Source organism: Seriola lalandi, unplaced genomic scaffold, assembly GCF_002814215.2.
Source record: "Seriola lalandi dorsalis isolate HSWRI2012SDOR001 ecotype SW California unplaced genomic scaffold, Sedor1 jcf7180002054577, whole genome shotgun sequence".
NCBI classification, from domain to species: Eukaryota; Metazoa; Chordata; class Actinopteri; order Carangiformes; family Carangidae; genus Seriola; species Seriola lalandi.
The window spans coordinates 1,169,563-1,191,330 of NW_019525130.1; the positions used below are offsets into that span (position 1 = coordinate 1,169,563).

General features: G+C 40.2%; 2 protein-coding genes across 2 annotated transcripts; one reads left to right on the plus strand and one right to left on the minus strand.

Annotated features, from left to right (window-relative positions):
• Nucleotides 1-1,281: 1,281 nt before the first annotated feature.
• Nucleotides 1,282-15,596, minus strand: samsn1b (SAM domain, SH3 domain and nuclear localisation signals 1b). Its single transcript, XM_023417701.2, has 15 exons — nucleotides 15,493-15,596; nucleotides 12,729-12,866; nucleotides 12,313-12,356; nucleotides 12,076-12,116; nucleotides 11,799-11,882; nucleotides 11,455-11,552; nucleotides 8,264-8,399; nucleotides 7,820-8,175; nucleotides 5,496-5,573; nucleotides 5,207-5,332; nucleotides 3,590-3,713; nucleotides 3,195-3,346; nucleotides 2,164-2,364; nucleotides 1,902-2,052; nucleotides 1,282-1,521 (listed from the first exon to the last, which is right to left on the minus strand). The coding sequence occupies exons 1-15, from the start codon at nucleotides 15,514-15,516 to the stop codon at nucleotides 1,346-1,348; spliced, it is 1,929 nt and encodes a 642-aa protein (XP_023273469.1). The 5' UTR covers nucleotides 15,517-15,596; the 3' UTR covers nucleotides 1,282-1,345.
• A 2,662-nt stretch (nucleotides 15,597-18,258) lies between these two features.
• Nucleotides 18,259-20,243, plus strand: LOC147818478 (uncharacterized). The gene is made up of 5 exons (XM_087177018.1): nucleotides 18,259-18,262; nucleotides 18,476-19,123; nucleotides 19,171-19,312; nucleotides 19,695-19,781; nucleotides 20,222-20,243. Exons 1-5 carry the CDS (start codon nucleotides 18,259-18,261, stop codon nucleotides 20,241-20,243), a joined length of 903 nt encoding a protein of 300 aa, XP_087033144.1.
• Nucleotides 20,244-21,768: the final 1,525 nt, after the last annotated feature.

Below are 21,768 nucleotides of genomic sequence, written 5' to 3' on the forward strand. Positions count from 1 at the left end.
TTTTTCTGATCTAAAATACTTAATAATCTATATAATCGAAACTGACACAAAAATATTGAATTCACTCACAACAGGTCAGAAAACTTTGCTACTTTAACAGATGTGTGTTAAATATATTCATGCAGCGCCATGCGTTCTACTAGCATGAAACCATGTTTGCAGCGTAGCTGCGTGGACCGCCATGTTGGTTGTCCCAGACTGAAATATCTCTCTGATATTTTGCTCAGACTTTCGTGGTGTCCGTGCGAAGAATCCTGCTGTGATCTCGACTGTAACGGCATCATCAGGTCAAAATGATAATGTCTTCAATTCTTTGGTTGATGCACCCTCGCAGGAGCCAACTTTTCTTGTTTTGTGCAACGTAGCACGCTAACATGCTACATTAGGGTTTTGTTCGTGGTAACATTGTTAAGACATTTCCAAGCAGCATATATATGTTCTCTACTTGCTAATTTAAAAAAATCAGCGAGTATAATGTTTGCAGCTTCAGATGTAACTAAACTGAGAATGACTTTTATCACATTTAGCTTCTTCCTGTACAGCTGTGAAATTCTCATATAACTGTCCGTGTGGCTAAAACAGGAAGTTAGGATGCACAGCACTTCATTAATGTGATTACATTCATGTTAACTGCCCAGAGAATTTGCAGTAAATATATTATCTTACCCAGCATTTAAGACACTGCAGACCTGACTGCAACAACAGTATCCATATGGCTAATATTACAGCTTATTAAATAATCATCATTACTCATTACATTTGAGTAGTAAAATGAATCTAGAGCTGCAATTATTTATTATCGATTAATTCATGAGTTGATCAATAACTGGTTTTGTTTGGATAAAGCATCATTATCATTGATAACATCATCTTGGGCTCTGGGAAAATGCGATCAGCATTTTTACTAATTTCTGACATATTATAGACCAAACAATAAATCAATGAATTAAGAAAAGAATTGGCACATTAACTTATAATGAAAATAATGATTATTTTTAGCTCTAGATATTTGTACAATTTTAAAATGTATCATTTTTACTGGATAATGGACTGGATCCTGTTTACAGATGGTGAACATTTATACATTTAATGGGGAGATTCTGTCTGACGACTGTTGTAAGACACATTAAATATGTTATTATCTTATTAAAAAATTCACTGTTCGATTTCAGGAAACAAATGAACATATATCTTACATTTCACTGAGACACATCCAGTGGAGTTGGAGAATTAGCAGTGGGCATTTTATTGAACGTCAGTACAAATTACGATGTTGAAAAAACAGTTTACAAGTGTCAGCAGCACAATGAGGAATAAAACAGGCATTATAAAGAAAGGATTGTTCTCATGAAGCGGTCATCTCAGCTGGTAGAGGCTGTTCAGAGAGAAAGTGAAGGTGTGTGTCCTCTGTGCTGTTGTCAGGGCAGCCGGAGTCTCGCGAGCTGTTGTTCATATCTGCCTTCTTGTTCTTACTGGAGGTCTCAGACTCCTGACTGGCTTCATTCTCCAGCTGACTATCAGCTGTAAATCAGAGAGGACAGGCTGGTTGGATGCACTGTCACAGAGTTAAATATATGAGCAGTAAGTAATCCTTTACAGCTATTGTTCCTGTGCACTCAGGCTAAACAGCCTATCTGTCTGCAGCTACTGTCCTTGTGTGTCCTGCACTATTCTCAGAAACACTCTTTGGGGTTATCCTGTTATCCTTAACCTATTTAGCTCACCTCTTAAGTGGCCCGGATACTCTCCCAGTCTTATCTGCTTGAGCTGTAATGTCACTCGTCCCTTTTCCTTTCTGAATGCAAACGTCTCAGCGTATCTTTCTCCAGTTTTATCATGTTACAAAATGTGCATGATGACACTGTCCTTGGACGACCTTTTCTGTGTTTCCCATTACTCACAGCGCAGTTGCTGCAGGGAGTCGACAGCAGCGAGCAGGCGATGCCTGTGCTCCGGATCAGTCACATTCAGCTCCATCAGGTGATGCTCCCTCAGCCTCATCAAGTCATCTACTGTTTGGTAACCATTCAGCTGCAGAGACGAGGAGTACTCCTGATAAAGCAAGTGGAAAAAAACATCATTGAGACGCTGAAGAATTCGTCTGTATGGAAGATGATTGTTGCTACATCAGATCAGTGCAAAACACAAATAAAAAGAAAATACCTCCAAACTAAGGCGCTTTAACACTTCCTGGACAGCTGATTTGTGCCTCACTTTGTAGGGTTGTGTTTCTCTGTATGTCTCAAGACCCTCCTCTCTCAGCACATCCACATAAATGAATTTGAAATTTCCAAGTCTGCCATTCAGCATGCCTGTCCATATTCCCATGGGGGGCGTAGCGATGATGTCAATCATGTCTCCAACCTTATTGAAAGTTTAGTTTAATTTTATTTAATGTATTAATAGGGACCATGCACAAACACATCATACAAAGTTACTGTGTACCAGAACTAACTACTTGCTACTTTCTTAAGTTCAAAATACAGTAAATACAGAATGATTCACAGCTGATTCACAGTGATTTGAGCTAAATGCTAACGTCTGTATGCTAACAAGTTCACAAGGACAATGTTAAAATGCAGATGTTTTACAGGTATAAATGGTCACCATCTTAGTTTAGCATGTTAGCATGCTAACATCTGCTAATTGCCACCAAACAAAAAGTGAAGCTGAGGCTGATGGGAATGTCATAGTCTATTCAATATTGGACAAATTGAAATTTTGACTTGAGGATGATGCTATGTGAAACGTTAAGGCATCACCAAAGTTTTTATAATCCATTTTAAACTGTTACTCAGATAAATCATCTGGAGAACCATGAATGTGTTTACAAAATGTGATGGCAATCCAATTTCAGTTGAAACCACAAATGTCTAGAGAGGAGAAGGTGAAGGATCAGTAGGATTTAATCACTTGAGCATTGGGCATGAATTTCTGTGTAAAATTTTATGGCAATTCATCCGATAGTTCAGATATTTCATCCTGCATCAAAGTGTTGGATCAAGTAAACCAAATGATCCAACACTGCCATCGTTAGAGCAGTGCCACCACTGGGAAGGCAAAAAAAAATCCTCGAGATATTGGCCAAAGACTGTCATCCTAACTTATAACAGTCCCGTCTCAGTATGATACAGTCAGTAACAGTAATACAGTTCATTTTTTAAATTTCCATTCACTTTCCAGACATGTTTTACCTTGAGTTTAAGTGATTCTGTGTCATATGGACTTGGCACATAGGCTGTATGGACTCTAGCTCTGCCACAGAACTGTCTGCTGTACAACAGATCGTCCTCCAGCCTCAGACTGCCTCTGTTACTGGAGCAGTCTGACCCACTGGCGACTCCACCTGGGGAACAGCACACAAAGAAAAGGGCTCAATATTAGAATTCTACTGCTTTCTGATTGTCCATATGTCAGTAAAAAGATACACAGAGATAAGATAAGATAGGATGGAGGAGTCTGTCAATGGTTAGTGCAAATTAGTGCATCCAAACTGGAGTAACAGGGGTGTAGGGGGAGGGGTGTAAAAACAAGGGTTGCATAATTCATCAGGTTGTGGTGTGGGGAGTACACTTGGTTCTATGCTTACTTGAGGAGCTTTGTCCACTGTAGAGACTTTCCAGAGAGTTATTGGACCGCCTGAGCCCTTTAGTAAATGGCCGCCCTCCACCAGTCTCCCTCTTTGATGCTACGTTACTCTGTGTGTCCCCCTTCTGCACAGTAAAAACATCAAGTCACATTTTATTCTCTCATATGTTTTCTGTTCCCTGTCAGTGATTATCTTCCACTACAGGCAAACAAAAGAGAAACCTAACCAACCAGAAAGCTGAGTCAGAGCCCTGAGCTGCTGTGTTTGATTCCTCATGTGACGGAACAGCTCAGTATCCCAGTTTATGCTGTGACACGCTGTTCCTCTGGCAAAACACTTAATCCTGCAAGAGTTCCCTTGCTTTTTATAGCTGAGACTTTGTAGGTGTGTGGTGAGCATAATCCACAACTACCTGTGTTCAGCTTTGAACTTTCTGTTCTTGTACACGGATTTGCAGACCATGGACTACATTTAGCATCAGTCCCCCTAAGTGGAGTGTCTGTGTATGTATGCAGAAGTCTATGATTTTGAATGGCATGCACAAAACTGTATTGGTATGCAGATATAAAATGTGATATGATTTGATTGGTTTCTGAAGTTGTGTATGTATGTATACTGTACATTAATTCATGCATGAAATCATCATAAATTACATGTTAGTTATGCATTTGTTGAGTGTATGTTTTGTACCATTATTACAAAGTGTTTCAAAATTCTGATTCTGAATCGCATCAGCTGTTAGATGTTAAAACTGTCGCCATAACAAGACACTTCCTGATCCACATATCCACATACTGCATCAGGCTGTAACTGTAGCTGGTTCCTCTTGAGTGTTCAGGCAGTTTGACTATTTTGTTGTTGTTGTTGTTTTGTTTTGTTTTTTTGGCATTTTGCCTCTGTGTGACAGTTGACACTCTAGAGAGAGAGAGAGAGAGAGTAACAAGAGAGAGGGGTGTGGCATGCAACAAAGGTCCCCCGGCTGGGTATCCAACCATGAACGTTGCAGATGTGTGAGTTGCACCATTAGACCACCAGATGCCCCGTTTTTAGAAAAATACAGGTGACATGCAGTTGCATGTTTGTATTTATTATTAATGAGCAAAAGGAATTCATAATACATCCTGCATTAATTCATCATGAATCATGCATTAGTTATGCATTAGTTAAGCATATGTTCTGTACCATTATTATAAAAGGCTAATTAAGTGTGACACATATATTATTAATTATATGTAATATATAGAATGAATGTTGAACATATCAAAAATATGATAGATACGGTGATCAAACTTTTCACCCCATTGTCATACTGTCAGTTTAACTTATGATTTAGAGCTGTAGTGATTTTTAAACCAGGTCAACCAGACATGGTGGGCTGTGCTGTCAGTCCCTGCTGTACTCTCAGAGCTCTTTTCAACAGTGAAAAGCCCTTTCTGTAAAATGGTAAATGATAGTTTGATTGATAGTTCACAGCCTGGCAGAGCAGGTGTGGGGCTGACAGCTGCGTCTGGTTTCTAACAGATGTTATTTCATTAGGTGTGAACCACAGCAAATGCAGGGTGCCGTGAACTTCAAACTGGTTGTATTAACATAAGCTTTGTAGGGTGCATGACATACGATGATGACTGTCAGAGCCCTCTCCGGTGAGGCCTTGATGTGCTTCCTGTCACTCTGTGATGAGGCCTCCATTTGCTTCCCCTGCAGCCTTGATTTGCTTGGATCCCCACTCTGCTCCTGCTTTTGCTTTAAAAACAAAACACACTGTTAACGGAGGACTCCCCCGCAGCTGCCAAATAAACACAGTGTAAATGTTCTGTCTAAATGTCGGATTTGGTGCGGAGGATGTTTGAGGAAGCTGAATTCCTAGATGGACAAGCCGGCAGATTGAGGAGGTCGGTTCTCTTACCAAACAGCTTCTGTCATCCTGTGGGTTCATTAAAGGCGAGTGCTGTCTGAAGGCATCAAATCTGCCAGATCTGGTCAACTGTTTGGGTAAAAGAGAGATTAAACTCAGTGTTTTCTTTCTAGTGACAGATGGGCATATTATCTGGGTGCGTGTGTGTGTGTGTGTGTGTGTGTGTGTGTGTGTGCATTTGTATGAACCCACAACACAAACAGTTTGTGTTTATCCCTGTTTATGATTTGTGTTCTGAAATTAGGTTAACCCCTGGCAGCAATACAGCTAGATATGGTGCTGTCAAAATATTTTGTAAATTGTATTTGAATGATCATGATGCATTGATGTTGTATTACTGTATTCAATTAAAAAAAATATCATTTCAGTGTCATGTGGGGAGAGGTTCACTCTTATTTTTGCTGATGTATTTACAATCTGCTGATGTGCAGTTTTATATTTTGTCATTAAAAGAGAGACAGGATGAAATCAGTGACTCATTCCTCACTGGTCGGCCATTAGCTTCAGTTTAGCAGTCATTCAGCGCTGCTCCCAGAGCATCTGTTACACTGACTCTTGGATCATTTCCCAACATCGACCGTTACTGAACTGAGCCATCACTGTCACACACTGAGTGGTTGGATAAGCAACTATTAATACCATTATCCTTTGTACTACAGATTACAACCATGGATATATTTACTATTTGTAGTGCATAGTTCCCTATTCATACTGACAGCCATGCTAATGCTAATTCTGAGGCAGATGTTTTTGAAATGTAGCAGAACAGCTGGTCAAAGACCTGGTCGTTTATAGAAATCTGAAATCTGAACTCGACTTTATTGATAAATTCACCACTTCATGTGGCAAAGGTGAGAGAAGAGTCAGTCTGAGCTAAAGGGTCACTGGTTGAGATTTGTCAGCAGTGAGGTGATGAACAGGTGACAGGTACTGTTACAATCCCCAGGGATGCATAGTACAGTCAAAGACATACAACTGTCTGAAATCAGCTATTCTTTGCACTAATTCTGGAAACTGTTATTTACTAGATCTCATGTATGGAATTTTTCACGTAATGTAGGCTGCTTAAAGGAGCACTCCAGCTATCTACAGTTGTATTTCCATAACACTGGGACAAGACAGATTAAAACAGACTTGTCAAGAACAAAGCAGCGTTTCTGTATTCGGTTGTGTTGTATGTATTTGCAGCATGTTTTGTCAGATTGATGAAGATGTTTTCTGAATTTTGCTTTTGTTTGTCTATCTGCATGTGTTTTCTTAAGCTGCAGCGCATTGAGCTCTTAGGGCCACCGTAAATCCCCTCATGATCCTACACTTCCCATAATGCAAGTTAGATACAAACATATAAACTTGTAGCCTCCAAGCCCAGGCTGTGATGTGATTTGACTAGACAAAGCTCCACCAGAACCACAGAAGACACTGTTGTGCTCTAAATGACCAGTGAATTGACTGAAATAAGTGGATTGCCCCTTTAACTGGATCACGTCTTTATTCATGTGGAGCTCCCTGACGTTTAACTCTAAAGCTGCTGCTCCCTATGAACCAAATTTTATATGTAAACAGTAAGGGTTTTGGCATGATGATCTATACACTTCCAACACAGTCTTTCATAATGTCCTCCCATTTTTTTGTTTCCAAATTATTATGGTTATGATATTATTAAATAGCAGTTTGTGAAGTAGCTACCTGAAGCTGAAAATGACACAAAGCTGTAAAACCTTTGTTTCAGAAAACCATAAAAACAATAAAGAACATTTTTAAAAAGTACTGGCTCGACAGTTCAGTTACTGTTCAGTTAGTCTAAATGTTCCCTAAAGAGCTCTGAGGTGCAATGAGAAAGCCAGGCCCTTCAAAGCACAGTTTAATGACACTGTGCAGGTCTGGGAGCAGGTTTCAGATAAAAGTGCATCAACAGAAAGGGTAAGACCTCAGAGACTGTGGTCTTAATGTTGGTTTCTACTTTGGCACAAAAATAAACAAATACATTTAACAAACTTAAAGATCCTATGTATCACATTTTAACATGAAAAAATAAATAAATAAAGAGGACTCCACTCCTATATTTGAAAAAGGAAATAAGGTTTCAGGAAGCAGTGAAAGGCCGGTGGAGCAATCATCCAACATGTTCATCCTTCTCAATAAAGCCAAAGGAAAAGCCACTTACAAGATTCACAATTTTTCACGCAAGCAAAGCTAAATTGCTTTCAGTGTTAATATGGGCACCCCAATATAAATTGTGACCCCATCTTTTAAGATACAACATCTGCAAGTTTGGTCTCCTTAACTAATGGTAATAATACCGAGGTGTATCTTACTGTGTTCTGTGAGAGGTGCAGATCTGTGATGGAGCGGATCATCTGTGGGGGAGACAGATTCGATTGTTTCTTGTCCAGTTCCTGAATCAAACTCTCGAAACGATCCCATTCTGTGGTCCGAGGCAGCGACAGGTTGCCCCCGCAGACCCACAGCTCGTGTTGAGGTTGGTGGCAGGTGTGGTAGAAGGGAGTCCAGGGCTGGGGACCCTGAAAGGGGCTCCAGGGAGGATCTTCATGGTCTTTGCTCTGCTGCCGCTGTGGTGATGAAGCCGTCTTAGGCGACTTCTCTGTTCTCTTCCCCAGGCCGATGCAGGTCAGCACTGGATTGCTGTTACTCAACACATCTGCCAAATCATCTGAAGATGAGCAGAAATTATTTTTCCATAATCGTTTAATAATGCAGCTTCTCTGACAGGTTGAAGAACATCACCCACAACAGCTCACCATTATTCTCAGGTGTGTTCTTCCCTTTCCCAGCTCCGCTCTGATGTCCCTTCTTTGTTTGCACCAGACTCTGTAACTTCTTCAGTCTTCTCTTGCTGTGCACTGATTGTGCTGCGTCAGCCGCAGCTTCATTGCCCTGTAATGAAGAAACATTACGTGCAGTCAAAGCAGTCTGCACACATCCAGCATCAACCCCTTCAAATCCCTGCACCACAAAAACTTTTCACACCGCTGTGACTTTTGTTTGTGAACGCTCTTCCATTGGCCAGAAACCTTTAGGGTGTCTTGTTGTTGCTGCCTCTTCATATTTTATTTAAAATGTGCCAATCCCCCGCCTCCAAACGTATCTATATATAATATCAGATTTATTAATAATGTATGAACTTCCACAAGTTCTTTTACTCAGTTTGAAAAATAGGTGGAAATTAGGTACATTTTCAAGTGCAATTTCAGGGTATTGGTATTTTACTTTTTCCATTTTTTTTGGCTTTATCCTTGAACTTATCCCTGACTGTGCTTGTGTTACAGCACAAATAGCATTCGGGGTTAATACAGCACTGATGGAGAATAAAGCAACCATCATTAGCTTACATCAGAAAAGAGAACAAAATCATAACAACAACAGCAATACAAATATTGAGATAAAACAAAATAAAAATGGTTGTCTCTGATTTTTCTTTTCCTCCTTCCCTCCTTCTTTATAGTAACAGCAGTCACTTTTCCACTGGAGCATACGTTAAATTATATTCTGGCACATTATCCTAGTCTAAATGCTACCTTTTCAAATTCATTCCATTCATTTCTGTTGCTTCCAGTTGTTCATAATTACCTTCTTTGTGACCGTACATAACGAGAGAAATATATTTTCATTCTTTGAAGGAACGCTGCTGAAGTGATGTGAATCTCCAAGAATACAATGTTTGAGGTGCGAGTGGAGTGGCTGTATTAGTGTTGGTCATCACTTCATTTTCATGCAGTCCCACAGCAGATGGACCAGAGTCCCTTCAGCAGCACCACACTTTATGCATTTACTATCCCATATTCCCATGTTGTACGTCTGTGATGGAGTGTAATATAGTCTGTTTAGTATTTTAAATTGTATTAGTTTTTGTAAAACGGAAGAGTTGTCTTGAGTACTTTACTTTATTTAACCAGGTAAATTAAAACAGGACTAAAAACCAGTTGACAATGTATGAAAGCTCAATTAAGCTAAGAACAAAGACAATTACAAATCAACTGTCAACATTATGAAATCAGAATGAGCTCAAAACAGAGACAACAGTCTAGAGCTTACAACAATAGCTATATTTTTCTGAAATAGTTAATAGTAGTAAAGAAGTAGTTCAGCATTCAAAATCCTACTGCAGAAGTATACTGTAAGCTTTGTGTACTTTGTGTGTCAAAAGTAAAAGTACTCGTTCTGCAGTAAAATGACTCTGATATATTCTGATAAATGACATCATCACACTGTTGCCTCTGTCAGTGTGTAAGCAGCATCCTGATGTTATAGCTTGTAAAGGGGGAGCTGTGTTTTACTATTTTACAATATAGCCTTTAACAATGTGCTGTATTTTTTATGAGCTTATCATATATTTGCAATATATCATACCTACAATATGTCCATCTGAATGTAATGGAAGATTGAAGAAACATAAACCGGACGGACTTGAGTAAATGTGCTCAGTTACTTCCTGCCACCGCTTCTTACTCCACCACATTTCAAAGGCTAATATTGCACTTTTTACAACAATATATTTATGAATATGTTTATTTGACAGACATAGTCACTAGTTATGTTTCAGATTAAGATTTTACTTATACGATAATCTTTTCATTTTGGCAGTGTATAGATTTTTGTTTAGAGGTTCACCAAACACTGATTTCACCACCAAACCTCTCACATGCTTTCATTTACTGTTTGAGGCTCCGAGAGGTAAATTTATTCAAAATTCAAATTTGTGTGGCAGAGCCTCAGATTTATCTTGTGACCAACAGGAGGGTGCCTGATCCCTCAGTTAGGAACCATGAGACTAAACTGATTCTATATACTCTGACTCCATGTAGAATAGTTAAAAATAGCTCAACCTCAACCAGTAAAATTCTACTTGTACATTTATGAATCATATCTAATGATGTCACATATAGTAGTAAATCAGTCACATCAGCCATTTTTCTGCAGAATGTTAATTACTTTTGATACTACATTTTTCATAGTTCATTTAGCTGATAATACTTCTGTACTTTTGCTTCAGTAAGATTTTGAATGCATGACCTGTATTTGTAAAGTATTATCTCAGTGTGGTAAAGGATCTGAATACATTGTCTGCATTAAATGACTCCACATGACCCTGCTTTAAAAAAGTAATTTTTCATTCAGGCGCTGCACTATCACTTGTTCCTCTCTGTCCTTGCTGCTCATTGTGATGTTCCCATCTCAACTATCAGCTTCTGGCATGAAAAGCATCAAACTGTACAAAATCCAGATGTCCCAAAGAACCCTGGGCAGATATAAAAGGGCCTTATAAAGGAGATTAAAGATTATAAAACAGATTAAAGTGAACATTAGATCTGATTTGGCTGACCTACCTCACGTTTACTTCACATTCACTTTTTACCCCCTGTAACTCCCCTGCAAACCACAGAAATAGTTCACTTGAAACATCAACCAGATTTAAGCGCCAGCTGATAAAATAATAAACTACAGTAAAAGTGCCTAATATGGTATTTTTACAAGCACCTTGCTGATACTTTACTGTCAAATAATCTATTCAGTGTTTTTTTCTTGTTGCATTAAGTTACTGTGGAAAACAAGCAAAGATAAACAGCCACCGTGATTTCCCTCACATGCACTAACATGTGCACGAACGTCCAGGTATACCAGGTATCTGCGTGTCCGTCTGACACACACGGTCATGTGGGTACAGGATTACAAAAGACTAACCTCTGCCATCTGCACAGCTTTGCAAATAATTATCATTTGTTACGCTAATGTGATTGTGTCCACGTGTGAGTGACAGGAGCTTGATCTTGATTTGAAGTGTGAAAAATACTATTCACCATATTGTTCTGTGTGAGGTATTTAGAAAACAGGGTTAGGTTTACTTTCAACATGGATACTTGTATATAGTCATCATGATGTGGCTCTTCTGGAGGCTGAAACCTGCTGTCAGGTGATAGTAATGTGGTTTTACCTGAGCTGGTAGATGTGTCTGTGTTCTGTCAGAGTTCAGCTCCTTCACTCTGTCATCTCTTGTCAGCGTGCTGCTCTGGCAGGGAGCCTTACACGTCTCTGCAGGATCAGTCCACACATGTCGGATAATGTCAGATAAACATACAAATAAATAATGCAGTTTGTGATTTTCCATGTATCCTACATAGCAGGTAAATAAAACCAACTTCCTTTCATTATTTTATGCCTGTCTTTACCACCATACCCTCGCTCTAAGTCCACAGAAACTGTTTTTTAGTTCAAACCCTAACCTCACTGGACCGTAGTTTCCTAGTATAAGTGCTCTGGTTCTGCTCATTTCTTTACCTCTGCTCTGGACTTTCTTGGGATCATGGGAGGAGTCCTTCTTGTCACCAGATGACATCCAGCACAAATGATTAATGTCTTTTTCTGCATCAGATAAGGTGAAGGGGAAGAAGAAGCAGGTGATGAGCTGTCACACTGCATATGTTTATAGACAGGTTTTAAAATGTAATAATACAAGATCTAGATGAGCAGAGCGAGTCTGAAGTTAGTTTGCATTAGTCATAAATGTGTAAAAAAAAAAAAGAAATATTAAGATCTGTGATAATTTTGTACCAACCTAATGTTTCATCGTCCAAGGATGATGATGCTACACACGACCTAAAATAACAAATGGAAACGACAAAAACTTCAATTTCCTAATGGGATCTAAGTTGCTCTAATGAGTGAAAGAAAAGCAAAGAAAAACACAACTACAGAAAATCAATTGAAATTGTCATTAAGAAATGCAGTGTGTGCTCACTTGAAAAAAAAAAAGGATATTACTGAGCAAAATGAGCCAAGAAAACTCACTCACCCTTTACTGTTCGTTTTCAATTTCATTACATTCTGAGGTTGGACCTTAGGGAAACAAAGTCAGACATAGCTGTCAGCAAAATTAGAAAGGAGAGAATAAAAAAGAGAAATAAAAAGCAGATAGGATACGCTGGACAACAGGCAACATCATTCTTGCAGAGTAATGTTACAGAGCTGCTAGCCTGACTGTAGACTCTTAGTACTGTTGTATTCTTAATTATACTGTTGCACAGCTCTGCATGTGACACACATGGGAACAGGTTCATTTCCTGTCCTAACAAAAGAGCTGATCAACAACAATGTGACACCTTGGTTGTGCAGGGACCAGTCGCCAATCGCAGCTGATTTGAATGTTTGGCCCAGTATACCCAACACCAACGTTTGATCAGGTCTGGATCTGAGAGACAGCAAACTTACGGAGCTGATGATGGATGGATCTGAGCCGCCCCACTCAGGCTTACACCTCAGAAGACCAGGGCTGCACTGGTACTTGGGCAGGACGTCCTTGAATGTTTGGCTGTAGGCTGGTTCATATATACTTTCTGTGGAGCCCTCCTGAAAACAGTTTGCATAGTGACAGCAGCCTTTAAATACCACAGTATTCTGATTCACTCTGTTCAAATTTACAGACTAAATATATCCTATCATTGAGATTCATCAAGGAGGAATTGACTGAAAATCAATGTAAAAGCTTACATCAGGGGCAGGTGAACATGTCTCCTATCTGAGCCTTTGGCATTTAAACTGGTGTAATTTTTGTACAGCATGTCACTCAAACATTTATAATTAATATCAATCACTCTTTGCTTTACTTCTTTGTGCTTGATTTTCTCAGTTTTCAGCTGATCAGCAGTCTGCCATAAACATACTGATTTAGTCAAAATGTTTGAAAAGATAAAGCTGGATTATGGTCTTTGTGAGATGTACTATATGCAACATGTAAAAAGTCCTTAGAAACTTATAATGGTCAATCATTTGAAGGGAAAAAATAGAATCTCCAGTAAGCATGGTTGTAAAAAACTTTGATATATCCATTGTGTTCATGAGTCAAATTTCAATTAGGAAGTTCCAACATTTCACAGCCAGAGTCATAGGAATTCAACATGGCATGAAAAGGAGTTTATATTCATGCATTACATCTTACTTGTAAAACCAAAATTGCCTCTATTGTTTCTATTGATGACAATGTTTCACATCCCACCCTGCTACTCTTTGGAGGGCCCCAAGGGTCCACCCTGGGGCCAATTCTATTCTCACTGATGCTCCCACTAATGCTCCTAGCCAGATGAACAAAACATAAGAAGAGTAGATATGTCATATAACTCCACTTAAAATGTTTTAACACTGGCAACCAGTAAATTACTTAATACCTTTGAAAATGGCCTGGCCCCAGACTCTGAATCACTCGCCTCTTACCACCTGCATGCAGTTTGAAGAGAAACCTGTTGCCTGTTCTCATGTCAAGGTGCAACATCTTTGCTAATGAGCACAGAGCTTCTTCTGTTAGAGCACCACAACTATGGAATGACCCAGATGAGCAACTCAGACCTGACAAATCAGTCTCCCCTTTTAAAAACTCCCTTTGGTGGGATATATCTTGCATTTAATCACTGGTAAGTATAAGTTCTTTATAAATAAGTTTAAATTGTTATTATTATTAACATATTATACATGTTGGTTTTTAATTTTAATTAATTCTGATATGGTAAATTTGATTGACTGAGAAAACACAAAATAAAAAGAAATGGACTTCTCCAGCAATATTGACATTGTACATAAGAAAACATCTCCCGCTGGGGGAGTTTGGACTCACAGCCTCTATATTTCTAAGATCCTGGCTGTAGCCTCCACAGGTCCACATGCTTTACCTCGTGCTGCTCATCCTCTTGTGAGTTGGACCCTCATGTCAGGGTCTGTGGAATCAGCTACATTACAGCAGCCACTGTTTGTCTCTGTGCAGAACAGCCACTGATCTCAACAGTTTTCATGTTTTTGCAGTTTTTCAATTTTGTCAACTTTTAGATCCTTACTATGACCGTATATTATATTACACATATTTATATAATTTTGCAACTGTAATTAATGGCATCAGTTGTGTAACCGCTGACATAAATCTGGTTCGTTCAGGTGAGCAGGAAATCTTGTTGTTACTGTGGTTTTGAGCACATGAGGCTGATGACATCTTGCCTTTCATTATATTATTAGTCAAACTATTCCTTTATCTAATCTAATTTTAATCCTACTTTTTGATTTTAATTTACATGTTTTATAAATTTTTACTGCTCAGTTGTTGGTCTTCATTATTTTATTTTGTATTATGTATTTGTTTTAATTTGTATTTATTTGTGTGTAATGTTCTATCTTTACACTATCCACATGGTTTTTGTGGTTCACGCTTTGTGCAGCACATTGTACCTCCACCTGGGCTGTATAAATAAAGCTTTGCTTGCTTTGTCTTGTACTGTGTTGCTAAATTTTGGATTTTAAGTGAGAACAAAACCTCAATTCTGGCACTGAGTGCAAGAGCCAGCATGGTATTAATATCTTCAACTATAAATTTTTACTCATCATCCAGTTCAACCTATGCCAGCCATGTTACAACTGCAGATATAAATAACTAAAAATCAACATCATTGTAATTAATTGCAGCCACTATATTACAGTTTGTAGTCATCACCTTCACTCATCATTGATCTCTTGTTATAATAATTATCACATTATTGACTTTTGTCATGAATAGAGCAAGAAGATGCACATTCATCCTTATTCACACAAGAAACAGCGTCTATGCACTAAATGTGGCTGTGGTAACATTATAGGAACAGTAAGTTAGATTGTTGGAAAATGTGTCATGTTAAAAACATTATTATACCATCTATGCTGATAAAAGAAGATACTACACTTACAGTTATACATGACCAACACAATCCAGCAAACTAAGCACAGCAAAGGAAGGATCTAAGCATCTAAGGAATCTCATGAGTCTTAGAAGAAGGAAAGTTGTTTGCAGTTTTGTCTCGTTCCCCAGAGAGCCCATTTCAGATCCTTGTCAGCAACAATAACATCACCAGAGTCTCCCACAGTGGCACACCAGAGTCTCCTCTCCCTCTGAGGCTGCTGGGACTAAGCAAGTGCTCCTGACAGACAAACCTATAACAGTTCAGAAGATGGCGTCTCTTACCAGTGTGAAGCAGAACAGGTTCATGTTTGAAGGTCCGTGCCAAAGACAATGGAGCCAAATGGAGACGAGCCTCTGGGATGCACAAACACACTTTCACACGCCAGCCTCCCATTCACACACATGCACCCTAACACGCCCCTGTGATGTAAAGGCTCATTCAGCCCCCATGCTGTCCACAGCCCAATGGCCTAATCCTAGTTTCAAATCCCTCACATAATCCAATAGATGCAGTGAGCCATCACTGTCCAACACTGGCCTCAGAAAGCGCCAGGACACCCGTAACAACAAGGGCTGCCTTTGTTTGGCATGATGATTATGATAATGACCTGATAGACATGAAGTAATCACTAAGTGAGGTTCAACCTCCAGAGACTCTCCTCACTGAGAGAAAGATTCATTTGTTGATTAATCTTTTGTGTTATCATTCATGCAGAATACACAGATCCCATTAGGGTTCGTCACATGTTATCAAATGTGTTTCATGTGTTTCCAAGTCTGGACACAAGTTGAAGCTGAGGTTTCAGTCCTAGAAAACTTCTAATCCTGTGTCTGCCAGTGTTTCTACATGTGTGTAGGGAAATAAGCGTAAAGGCGTTAAATTATATCTATGATTAAAAAAAAGTAAAACATCTAGACTATAGCATGACTGCGCCATTGTCATCCAGCAGTACTACAGTGACTGAGGTGCAGTGGTTAGCACTCACAGCAAGAAAGTTTGAACCCCAGTTCTGTGTGGATTTCATATATTCTCCTCACACCTGTGTGGGTTTCCTCCGGACCCTCCAGCTTCCTCCCACAATCCAAAGACATGCAGGTTAGGCAAGCTGATGACAGGCCTGTGAGAGACTGGCGACCTGTGTACCCCGCCCTCGCCCAGTGTCAGCTTGGATCGGCTCCAGCCGCCCAGCAACGCTCACAACAGTAAGCAGTATAGCTAATGGATGGAGTATTACAGTGATTGAGCCCATTTAAAACAGCGGTGGTTCCCACTAGGAAGCTGCACAGACATAGAGATACTTGAGGAAATATTTATGTTTCACTCTGACAAATTCCATAAATCTCTAAACACAAACTTCCTATTACAGCCAATTCTTTTTATCTTCTGAGAGGATAAACATGAGTTAAAATCTTTAGGTTCCAGCTATCATCCCCCCCGGGGGGTGGTCCCGGTGAAGAGGTTGAAAATGAAAATAACATTATCATAATTATTACCGGTCACGCTCAATGTTAATCTCCTCTTGAAAGCCCCCTCCACTCATTCCTCTCCAGTACAGTTGTCTACACCTTCTCCTGCCCTGCTGCCTTTAGTCTCATCCAGAGATAAAGACGACCTGTCATCTTGTTGTGATCCGGGCTCCACTGCAGAATTAGGTCAGAGAATGAGGACAATGAGCATCAACAAAGATGCTATGCTTCTATTTTACTCGCTCAGAGGGAAAATTCAAGAGTCTCACTGTTTATCCATCCAAAATATCTTGTGTAGCTTCATTACTGCAGCAAAGATTTACATATGTGATCAAAGGGACTTCAGAGATATAACATTGCTCCCCTGAGGACTCACAAGGGATGGATTTTATAAAAAGAAAGATCTAAATTGAAGCAGCAGAAGCTGGGATACCCAGACTTTTAATCCCTGTTTAGGTCAATTCAAAAAGCCCAGATATTACTATTCCCATAATTCAACTCAATAGCATCTGATGTTGATGACATCAGCTTCCAGAGCCATCAAAGGCCTGATTCAACAGTTTTCACAGGCTCATTATTAGTACATAGGCTCATCATTTTTTTTTATTGTAGAATACATTTTAAATTTATTCACTGTGTGCATTGCAAATTATACTTTTTAATAATTATTTTATATTCTGAGATTTCCTTACTGTCAAATAAGACTTTACTCAACTTTATTGATGAATACTAGTGTCAGTGTTGTTTATTGCGAATGATGAGCACTGGTGTAATTCTTTAATTTCATGGTTTCATGTTTCACTGAGCACCAAAGCTCGTTTTCAGGACCAACCTGGGTCACACTCACCCAGTTACACACATTCACCACTGGAAGCAGCCCAGTTCAACCACACACTGATCTCTTGGCTGGTGAGCAGTTGGGGATTAAGTGTCTTGTTGAAGGGAGCCTCAGCGGTGGTGTTGGCTCTTCCTCTTCCAAGCTCATTGTAGCTCAGCTGCCTCCGTAACCCTCTAAAACCCCCTCTAAAAACGTTATGGCTGCATATTTAATATGCAATGTCTGCTGCTGCTGCTGCTGCTGCTGCTGCTGCTGCTGCTGCTGGATTCTGACCCCTGCTACGGAACATCTGCTGCAGTCAGAGGTGCTGTGTGACAACAACGCTTTTGGGGCATTATTATATTTCGAGTTGTGATATCTTCCTTGAAAATTAGTTACTAATTAGTACTTAACCTAACCTGACTGAGCCATTTGAATTGTCTCAGGCTGCAAAATATTCCCAGGGTGCACTGTTGCCACTGTGGTTTTCAGAACCAGACCTTTTCAGTTGGCAAGTCCGTGCCATGAAAATCAATCTTGGCTTATGGTGAGTTCAGAGGTGATTGTATTGTGTTGATTTAGTTTTAGAAGGTTGACTGAACACTAAAATGTAAAGGAGTACCCTGATTTCAGGGCAAAGGGCTGCCCTGAAATCAGGGTACTCCTTGTGTTTACATTTGAATCACATATTGTGATTTTGGACGTAAACCAGGAAAAAAAGGAGTGGAAGAAGAAATGGAAAGCTCCAATTCAAAGTTAACGTCATGGGTATAATTCCATTCTATGTGTATTGATAAATTGACAGGCAGCAGGTCTCCAAACAGCCACATCACTTCAAACCTTTGGTGACACACCACTGTGAGTAAGAGAACAGTTCAGTTCATTACACAGGCAGATCACTGAGTCAGACATCTGTTCAGAGACAAACTGCAGAAAGATTAATCATCCCAAAACAATTACTGATTTCTGCCACCTGAAAAGATGGCAACTTCTACCTTCAAACGCCCAAACAGGATCAAGACCACTGGATGGAGGTCCAAGAACTTCATCAAGAAATTTGGAAGCTTGAAGACCTGTTGGGTAAGGAGAGGGCCAACTGCTCAAGAGAACAAACCAGGAGGATCCAACATTGCCAAGAGTTGGATCAACAGCAGTTGGCCAAGCAGAAATCGCTGAAGGAGATGTACATCAACAGGGAGAAGGAGACCAGAAGAGAGCTGGACAGGCTCCAAAAATTTGCTGATGCAGAAACCCTAAACACCACAAAGATTGCCACTCCGGTGCGAAATGACATCAAGAAGAAGAGGAAACTTCCGCAAAAAGACTATGAGGAACTGCAGGTGGCACGTTTAATCAGCCAGGAGAAGTTCGCGGTTGAGCTCCAGGTGGAGAAGAACAAAAACAAGGCTCTCCGAGAAGAACTGGAGAGACTGAGTGCTTCATACCAAGAGGTCACCCAGAGGTATGAAGCCGATGTTCTCACAGTCAGACAGCAGGCTGAAAACCTTCAGCTTAAGCTTGAGAAGGAAATCAAAGAACAGAACACTCTCCGTGGAAGAGTTCAGACTTGTGCAGCAGGTGGAGGAGAGGCGGAGGAGCTGACAACTCTGTTCAACACTCAGCTCAACCGTGAGCTCTGCACAGAGCCCATGGAGAACAACCAGCTTCCCCAAGAGATCATCAACAGCCATCAGAGAATCAGGAAGACCCTGAACCCATGGAGACTGATGTATCTGAGGAGATCCTAGGTGGGAAAATGCTGAAGGCTTCAGTCTGGAAGAAAACCTGCCACTTTTCCTTCATTTCACTTCATCAATTGTTTTTAGATAGATAGATACTTTCAACATTTAAGGAATGAATATTTAAATGTGTACGATTTCCTGTGATGTTAGCATTTTTGTTAACGTGAAAGAAAAACCAAACATCTCAGCACTAAATAAACTAGAGTTCCCGCCTTGTGGTTGTATGCTTCCGCCACTTAGACTAGTTTCAGATTACATCCGTTTATCCAGTGTCATATAAAATATGAACCATTTGTGCGAAATTGTCATTTTGTCATTGCTGTGTGAAGTCTAGAGTTATGGCTAAAAGTGTTTTCTGAGGTCACCGTGACCTGTTAGTTTGCAAAAGATATGCAAAAAACTATTTGTCCATTGCTTTTTTTCTGGGTGTGACCATTCACGCATGTCTGAAATGCCAGCTCTCCCCCACATGAAACAGCAGAGCATGACTGTTGGTACCTGAGTGCCGGTGTGCTGCCCTCTACTGGGACGTGTCAGGAGTACAGGTTTGTGAAGTCACAGACTCAGCAGGCCTCAATTTAATCACAGAATGATCCACCATAATAATCAATGATGCAATGATTAAACTAGTCTGTGTTGTCTTTAATTCCCATACTCTGAATGAGGTGAGCCTCACAGTAAAACATCACACTATCACGAGATATTGTAACTGTTTGGAACTTTACATGCAGAGACAGACACAGCACCTGAGTCTGTGACCTTTAATACACAAACAATCACCAGTTGACACTAACGTCAGTCACTTTTGTTCTGCACGTATTCACCTTTAACACAGCCTCTTCATAATGTGAGGAAACACCAGTCTTCCTGCTCTGATCTTGAGCCTCACACTGAACCACATCCTCTCCTGGAGCTGTCGCCTTCACAGTCGTCCAGTGTATAGCAATGCTGACATTACTCTGGCTGTTTCACATCGCTCCTGTAGGTGGCAGTGTCACACCTACTGATTGTAAAGTGGCTCCCAGCTCATCTCATCTGCTATAATAAGCTGAATCCTGTGCTGTTACCAATAATACTTGTGTCTGAGAAATGTATGGACATTTTTAGATGCATCTCCCATAATGTTAAATCCTCTACATGTGCTTAATAGATTATTGAACATCCCTCAGTCTTGTGCTAAGTTAAAACACATTCTATTTTGAAGAATAGCTGTCATGGAATCTTATATTAGATGCATAAATTTTATCCAGTGCAGCAACAGTTATTCCTGAAAATTAAAATTAAATGCTGTAATTCTTCTTGTGTCAGTCTGAATATAATACGATCCATCACATTCCTTCCTGTATGTGATTACAACATCAAATGAGTTAAACCTTTAGCCCAAACCTGCTGCTGCTGCTGCTGCTGTAGGTAAAGTTTGACCTCCAGTCTCAGGCAAAAGTACAATTCTCATTCATTCTGAACGGGGGATGGACACTACACCTTTGACCCTTCTCCCAACCTCCCATTTACCCAGCATTCCTGCGCTGACCTCTGACCCCAGGACGCATAGAATCTCAGCCCAGAGGCTATGACCTGATGCCCTTTACTGCAACCTTTTGAACTTTTGACACCCCACAGTCAAAAAGTGAAACAGTTTGTCCCCTTGGAATAAATGACCTCTCGTCCCCTTGTCTGCCAAAGGTATGTGAGTACGTTGACCTCGCTCGACCTTTCATTAGCGCTTCCTTTTATTACACCGCTTCTTCCCTGCTGCCTCGTCAGCACGTCACAGAGCGGGGGATGGTGGAGGGAGGGAGAGGTGAGGTGAGGGGTGGGAGCAAAATGAAAAAGAGGAAGAAAGCAGAAGAAAGCCAAAAGAGAGAACAAGATAGAGAGGCAGGGAGAGGGGAAGAGATAGGGATGTAAACGAGGGCAGGAGATAGAACCGAGGAAAGATAGATTGGCAGCATCTGCTGCGTTGACTGAAATGTCACCTTTAAATGGCTTCCCTGTCCTTGATGCCAGACCTCCCTATCTGATCTCTGTTCTCCTTGGGAGTTGTAGTTCTGATGACTTATGCAGGAGACAAAACAGATCTCTTATAAAATACAGCCCCAGTTCAAGATAAGCTTTCAGCAAAGGGAAAAACAATTTCTCGTGCCTCCTGTGGCTCTGTGAGTTCTGCTGAAATTGACCATTTGAATGTTAAGTCAAAGGTCATTGTGCCATGTATGAATAAGATAATTGGATTTTGTAGCTTGCTGATACTGAGAGCTTACTGGGCGATGCAGCTACTCGCCTCAACAACTGTAATTCTTTTTTTCCCCGTTTAGCTCTCAAATGATATGAAATCTATTTTCTTGCTGGTACGGTAAGACACCTCGGCTCATCCTAAGCACATTTAGCTCAGACATAGCTGAATACCTCAATCGGATAGACATGATTTAAATGTAGCAGTGAGGATTTAGCTTTTATGCTCCCTATGCTAAAAAAAAAAACCCCAGAATATCCCCCCAAAAAAAGCCCCAAAATAGAAGAACGTTCATTGTG

Excerpts from the sequence above, each read along its gene's own strand:
- samsn1b (XM_023417701.2), bottom strand. The coding sequence starts at position 15,516 with ATGAACCTGTTCTGCTTCACACTG. Across the intron at positions 8,176-8,263 it reads GAACACACCTGAGAATAATG|ATGATTTGGCAGATGTGTTG; the intron begins GTGAGCTGTTGT and ends GCTCATCTTCAG. Across the intron at positions 2,053-2,163 it reads TAAAGCGCCTTAGTTTGGAG|GAGTACTCCTCGTCTCTGCA; the intron begins GTATTTTCTTTT and ends TTGCTTTATCAG.
- LOC147818478 (XM_087177018.1), top strand. Across the intron at positions 19,124-19,170 it reads GTTCAACACTCAGCTCAACC|ATCATCAACAGCCATCAGAG; the intron begins GTGAGCTCTGCA and ends CTTCCCCAAGAG. Across the intron at positions 19,782-20,221 it reads GGGACGTGTCAGGAGTACAG|GTGGCAGTGTCACACCTACT; the intron begins GTTTGTGAAGTC and ends TCGCTCCTGTAG.